Source organism: Pristiophorus japonicus, unplaced genomic scaffold, assembly GCF_044704955.1.
Source record: "Pristiophorus japonicus isolate sPriJap1 unplaced genomic scaffold, sPriJap1.hap1 HAP1_SCAFFOLD_29, whole genome shotgun sequence".
Classification (NCBI taxonomy): domain Eukaryota; kingdom Metazoa; phylum Chordata; class Chondrichthyes; family Pristiophoridae; genus Pristiophorus; species Pristiophorus japonicus.
The window spans coordinates 5,910,961-5,918,253 of record NW_027252668.1 but is presented as its reverse complement, the minus strand read 5'-3'; the positions used below and the strand labels follow the sequence as shown (position 1 = coordinate 5,918,253).

General features: G+C 47.7%; 1 protein-coding gene across 4 annotated transcripts in view; it reads right to left on the bottom strand.

Annotated features, from left to right (window-relative positions):
• Nucleotides 1-4,379: 4,379 nt before the first annotated feature.
• LOC139248257 (zinc finger protein 229-like) overlaps nucleotides 4,380-7,293 on the bottom strand; it is a 40,078-nt gene continuing 37,164 nt past the window's right edge. For 3 of the 4 annotated variants that reach the window (XM_070872024.1, XM_070872023.1, XM_070872022.1), the window contains exon 3: nucleotides 4,380-6,010. In XM_070872024.1, coding sequence (XP_070728125.1) covers nucleotides 4,554-5,903 — 1,350 coding nt within the window. In that variant the 5' untranslated portion in view covers nucleotides 5,904-6,010 and the 3' untranslated portion in view covers nucleotides 4,380-4,553. The remainder of the gene's footprint in view (nucleotides 6,011-7,293) is intronic. The other variant, XM_070872025.1, reaches the window with a different exon arrangement.

Sequence of the window (7,293 nt, the reverse complement as noted above, 5' to 3'; positions counted from 1 at the left end):
AAGGTGTCTGGTCTCATGACTGGAAAACGATGTATAACTTAGACAAGTTCAGTGGCATGCATGTGGGCAGGGCAAATGCTCAACATTCGAAAACCCTCTCGGGAAAGGCATTAAAAATGGTGGAGACAGAAAGAGATTTGGGCATTCTAGTGCATACATCCTTAAAGGTACATGAGCAATGCTGTGCAGCGATAGCTAGAGCAAATGTATCCATAGGACAAAGGAGTATAAGACGAGGCGTACTGTTTTGTCCTGATACAACACCTTAGTCAGGCTGCACTTGGAATACTGTGTCCAGTTTTGGTCTCCTCACATGGTGGGTGATATTGAGGCTCTGGAAAAGGTGCAGAAGAGGGCCACTACACGAATTCCAAGTCTAAAGTATCTTAGTTATCAAGATAGGTTAAAAGAGTTGGGACTCTTTTCCTTAGAGCAGCGTAGACTTAGGGGGATATGATTGCGGTTTATAAGATAATGAACGTGAAAGTGTTCCAGCTGACCGTTTATTTCAATGAAGTAGGTTAGGCAGGACCAGGGGCACAAATTTAAGTTGTATAAGGCTACAACTAGGTTAGATGTCAGGAGGTGCTTCTTTTCCCAGAGAATAGTAGACCTCTGGAACAAGCTGCCCTCTCATGTGGTGGATGCAGACTCACTGAATTCCTTCAAGCAAAAGCTGGATTTGTTTGTGGCTGCGGCGGAGATTAACACTTACAGAAGGTAGGTACTGCAGAGAATTTAATGGCCAGAGTGATCTCCTGGACTAGTTTCGATCGCTTAGATGGGTCGGAGATGAATTTCCCATATTTTATTTTCCCAAATTGTCCTGGGTTTTTTTCATGTTTTTTTGCCTCTCCCAGGGGATCACATGGATTCGGGTGGAGTGGAGTGTATATGCTGTGATATATCGCAATTGTGTGAGACAGGCTTGATGGACCAGATGGTCTTTACCTGTCCGTCATTTTTCATATGTATAGAAACACTTCCTCGACAGCTTCCTGTCGAAGACTAGCAGAGCAGGTACAGCACTGGTTAGATTCAGAGTAAAGCTCCCTCTACACTATCTCATCAAACAATCCCAGGGCAGGTACAGCACGGTTTCGATACAGATAAATTCAAGACCCCAAATTAGAGCCCTCATGCCCCATGGTGACAGGCCCGGGTGAGCAGGGTCACTGGCTGCCATCTTGCACAGGGCGGGATCAGGGCGCATGCATGGCCATCTTGGTTCAGGAACAGAGAATGGACGGGGCTTCAGGGTCTCTGTTCCCAACTGGGTCCCAGTGCCCGGGAGATGGAGCATCCTGGGTAACAGGTTTTTCTTCATCTTAGAATCAGAGACTGGTTACAACACGGAAGGAGGCCATTTTGCCCATCGAGCCCATGCCGGCTATCTGCAAGAGCGTCAGCTAATCCCACTCCATCTACTCTGTCCAGACCGTTCATGATTTTGAATACCTCTGTCAAATCTCCTCTCAATCTTCTCTGTCCTGAGGGGAACAACCCCTGCTTCTTCAGACTATCCACGTAACTGAAGTCCCTCATCCCTGAATCATTCTCATAAATCTTTTCTGCACCCTCTCCAAAGCCTTCGCATACTTGCTAAAATGCGGTACCCAGAATTGCTCCATCTCGCTGGAGTGGAACTAAACTACAGAACCAGTGGGAACCTGTTCAACTTTCGTCGTCTCCAGGCCAGGTCCAAGACCACCCCAACCTCGGTCGTCGAGCTACCATACGCGGACGATGCCTGTGTCTGCGCACATACAGAGGCTGAAATCCCAAATCATAGTCAACGTATTTACTGAGGCGTACGAAAGCATGGGCCTTACGCTAAACATCCGTAAGACAAAGATCCTCCACAAATCTCCCCCTCCCGCCCCCCAGTCATCAAGGATCCACGGCGCGGTCCTGGACAACGTGGACCATACGGGAACCTCTTATCAACAAGAGCAGACATTGACAACGAGATTCAACACTGCCTCCAATGCACCAGTGCAGCCTTCGGCCGCCTGAGGAAAAGTGTGTTTGAAGACCAGGCCCTCAAATTTGTGACCTAGCTCATGGTCTACAGGGCTGTAGTTATACCTGCCCTCTGTATGTCACAGAGACATGGACCATGTACAGTAGACACCTCAAGTTGCTGGAGAAATACCACCAACGATGTCTCTGCAAGATCCTACAAAGCCCCTGGGAGGACATATGCACCAACATTAACGTCGTTGACCAGGCCAACATTCCTAACACTGAAGCATTGACCACACTTGATCAACTCCGCTGGGCAAGCCACATTGTTCACATGCCAGACATGAGACTCCCAAAGCGCGTGCTCTACTCGGAACTCCTTCACGGCAAACGAGCCAAAGGTGGGCAGAGGAAATGTTACATGGACATCCTCAAAGCCTCCCGGAAAAAGTGCAACATCCCCACTGACACCTGGAAGTCCCTGGCCAAAGACCGCACTAAGTGGAGGAAGTGCATCCGGGAGGGCACTGAGCACCTCGAGTCTCATCGCCGAGAGCACACAGAAATCAAACGCAGGCATGGGAAAGAGCGTGTGGCAAACCTGTCACACCCACCCTTTCCCTCAACGACTTATCTGTCCCACCTGTGACAGGGACTGTGGTTCTCATATTGGACTGTTCAGCCACCTAAGGATTCATTTTTAGAGTGGAAGCATGTCTGCCTCGATTCAGAGGGGTGCCTATGATAATGACCCAGAATTGGTCACAATATTCCAGTTGAGGCCGAACCAGTATTTTATGCAAGTTCAACATAATATCTACACTTCTGTACTCTATACTTCTATTCATGAAGCCTAGGATCCCATAAGCCTTTCTAACTGCTTTCTCAACCTGTACTGCCACCTTCAGCGATTGGTTCACATATACTCCTGGGTCTCTCTGTTCATGCACCCCTTTAAAATTGTATTCTTTAGTTTATATTTCCACTCCTCTTTCTTCCAACCAAAATGTATCACTTTTGAACTTTTCTATGTTAAATTTCATCTGTCACATGTCCATCCATTCCACCAGCCTGTGTATGTCTTTCAAGATCTATCACTATCCTCCTCACTGTTCACTGTACTTCTAAGTTTTGTGTCATCTGCAAATTTGGAAATTGTGCCCTGTACACCCAAGTCTAAGTCATTAATATAGATCAAAAAAAGCAGTGGCCCCAGTACTGACCCCTGGGGAACACCACTTCCTCCAGTCTGAAAAACAACCGTTCACCACTACTCTGTTTGTGTCACTTAGCCACTTTCATATCCATGCTGCACTGTCCCGATTTTACTGGTATTGGTAACACGCCCAGGCTCACTAAACACAAAATCTAGTCTGTTAATCACTTTCAGCAACTGAAAGTACCTCACAGCATCTCTTCTCCCTCCTATATGTGAATAGAGCATCACGCCTGCAAACCTTGTATAAGTTTATATCCACTCAGCAAATCTATTTAAGAAAACCTGTAGACCAATGAGACACTGTTAAGGTGCCAGTGTGCTGCTGGTTTGCTTGGCATTTTGCCTGTAATGGACTCTATTTTGGTCTCTGTATTTAAGGAAGGATATACTTGCATTAGAGGCTGTTCAGTGAAGGTTCACTAGGTTGATTCCAGAGATGAGGGGGTTGACTCATCAAGAAAGGTTGAGTAGGTTGGGCCTATACAAATTGGAGTTCAGAAGAATGAGAGGTGATCTTATCAAAACATATAAGATGAGGGGGCTCAATAAGGTGGATGCAGAGAGGATATTTCCACTCATACGGGAAACTAAAACTAGGGGACATAGTCTTAGAATAAGGGGCAGCCCAATTAAAATTGAGGTGATGAATTTCTTCTCTGATGGTTGTAAATCTATGGAATTCTCTGCCCAAGAGAGCTGTGGAGGCTGGGTCTTTGAATATATTTAAGGCAGAGATAGACAGATTTTTGAGTGATAAGGGAGTAAAAGGTTATGGGGAGCGGGCAGGGAAGTGGAGCTGAGTCCATGATCAGATCAGCCATGGTCTTATTGAATGGCGGAGCAGGCCTGAGGGGCCAAATGGCTTACTCCTGCTCCTATTTCTTATGTTCTAACTGAACATTTCTCCCAGTGTAACCTTGTCTGTAATGAAATGTGTCTTTTAATAAGCCTCAGGTCCTTGCTCATGTCTGCTGTAGATTCTGGAGGTGAGGGGGGTCGACTTATGACGATAGGTTGGGCCTATACACATTTGAGTTCAGAGGAATGAAGTGATCTTAGTGTGGCCCTGAAGGAGTATGTCCAGGCTGAAATTCTGTTCCCCCTGTATGATCCTCCCCCCAGATTGTCCTTTCTCAGCTCCAGCCAGGTGATGCTAAACATTCAGGTGGGAAAGACAAAAATCCACAGCAATGTGTTGAAAGCAACACTAATTTATGTGTCTATATATCAAATATTAAATTCCAGTCCAGCTACAGGAGTTATTAATATCAGCGTTACAAGAGATATAAACCCCAACTGTCAGAATGAACACAATTCAGTCCAGGATGTGATTAACAGCAGCAATAATAGCAGAATCCAACCCCTGCAGTCACTTGTGAACTCGCTGGTGGCTCAGCAGGTTGGATGATCGAATGAATCCCTTCCCACACTCTGAGCAGGTGAACGGCCTCTCCCCAGTGTGAATTCGCTGGTGTCTCAGCAGGTGGGCTGACCGAGTGAATCCCATCCCACATTCAGAGCAGCTGAACGGCCTCTCCCCTGTGTGAATTCGCTGGTGTCTCAGCAGGTGGTATGACAGAGTGAATCCCTTCCCACACTCGGAGCAGGTGAACGGCCTCTCCCCAGTGTGAAGTCGCTGGTGTATCAGCAGGTGCTGTTTGCTTTTAAAACTCTTCTCACAGTCAGAACATTTAAAAGGCCTCTCCCCAGTGTGAACTCGCTGGTGTGTCAGGAGTTGCTGTTTGCTTTTAAAACTCTTCTCACAGTTAGAACATTTAAAAGGTCTCTCCTCAGTGTGAACTCGCTGGTGTCTCAGCAGGGCGAATAACTGAATGAATCCCTTCCCACAGTCGGAGCAGGAGAACGGTCTTTCCCCAGTGTGAACTTGCTGGTGTATCAGCAGGCTGGATGATACAGTGAAACCCTTCCCACACTCCACGCAGGTGAACGGCCTCTCCCCGGTGTGAACTTGCTGGTGTGTCAGCAGGCTGGATGACTGAGTGAATCTTTTCCCACACTCGGAGCAGGTGAACGGCCTCTCCCCAGTGTGAACTCGCTGGTGTGTCAGGAGTTGCTGTTTGCTTTTAAAACTCTTCTCACAGTCAGAACATTTAAAAGGTCTCTCCCCAGTGTGAACTCGCTGGTGTCTCAGTAGGGCGGATAACTGAGTGAATCCCTTCCCACAGTTGGAGCAGGTGAACGGCCTCTCCCCAGTGTGAACTCGCTGGTGTGTCAGCAGTCTGGATGATACAGTGAATCCCTTCCCACACTCCGTGCAGATGAACGGCCTCTCCCCAGTGGGAACTTGCTGGTGTGTCAGCAGGTGGGATGATGCAGTGAATCCCTTCCCACAGTCGGAGCAGGTGAACGGACTCTCCCGAGTGTTAACTCGCTGGTGTGTCAGCAGGCTGGATGATACAGTGAATCCCTTCCCACACTCCGCGCAGATGAACAGCCTCTCCCCAGTGGGAACTTGGTGTGTCAGCAGGCTGGATGATGCAGTGAATCCCTTCCCACAGTCGGAGCAGGTAAACGGCTGGTGCATTTTCAGCTGGGACGGGTAGTTGAATCGTTTCCCACGGTCCTCACATTTACATGGTTTCTCCCCAATGTGACTGCACTTGTGTCTCTCCAGGTTGGATGATTGGCTGAAGCCTTGTCCACACAAAGAGCACGTGTACCGTTTCTCCCCACTGTGAACGGTGCCTTCTGCTTCCATGGTCAAAAGCTGATGATATTCCGGTCCCGATGTATCGACTGACTGTCAGATCTTGAAGTGATGTTTGGTTTGAGCTTCCAGTCTACAAATCCTCCCCTTTTAATACCCTATAAAGTGAATTTCAAACAGGAAAAAGGGAGTGTGAGAGAGAACCCACAAAAACACAAAGGCAGGTTATGAAATTGAGCTTGATGAATCTGGTCATTTGTGGGGCCAGCACTAGAAAAAAGTGACAATGAAAGCTGCCGGATTGTCATAAAAACACATCTGGGTCATGATTGTCCTTCACGGAAGGGAACCCACCTCCCGTGACAGTCCCACATGGGAAATTGTTGGTCCCACTGGGCCCAGAAGTACTGGGGGTGAAACCCAGCAGCTTCTCCCTCCTCCCCACTCCAGCTCAAACTGATGCAACAAACAGACCCACACAGGAGGTCAGGGAGAGACTTCCACATCCAGCGCCCTCCCTGATAGAGCAACTGGGAATTGCTGGGCCTGCTGCATAAATGCAAGTGGTGTGCGGGTGGCACTGCCCCCGGGGTTTGCTGGTGCCAGGCTTGGCGGCTCTGACTCGGGGCCTGAGAGCTGCACTCAGTGTTACCCGGGGTCTGAGAGCTGCACTGGGTGTTACCCGGGGCCTGAGAGCTGCACTGGGTGTTACCTGGGGCCTGAGAGCCGCACTCGGTGAAAAAACAGGCAGACAAAAAGCAGGAAACTGTCGACCAATTAGCCTTACATCTGTTGTTGGGAAAATGTTGGGAGTCCATTATTAAAGAAGCAGTAGCAGGACATTTGGAAAAGCAAAATTCGGTCAGGCAGAGTCAGCAAGGATTAATGAAGGGGAAATTAAGTTTGACAAATTTTCTGGAATTCTTTGAGCATGTAATGAACAGGGTGGATAAAGTGGATGTGGTGTAATTGGACATCCAGAAGGTATTTGACAAGGTGCCACATAAAAGGTTACTGCACAAGATAAAAGTTCACGGGGTTGGGGGTAATATATTAGCATGGATTGAGGATTGGCTAACTAACAGAAAACAGAGAGTCGGGATAAATGGTTCATTCTCGGGTTGGCAATCAGTAACTAGTGCGGTGCCACAGGGATCAGTGCTGGGACCCCAACTATTTACAATCTATATTAACGACTTGGAAGAAGGGACCGAGTGTAACGTAGCCAAGTTTGCTGATGATACAAAGATGTGAGGAAAAGCAACGTGTGAGGAGGACACAAAGAATATGCAAAAGGACACAGTTAGGCTCAGTGAGTGGGCAAAAATTTGACAGATGGAGTATAATGTTGGAAAGTGTGAGGTCATGCACTTTGGCAGAAAAAAAATCAAAGAGCAAGTTATTATTTAAATGGAGAAAGATTGCAAAGTGCTGCAGTACA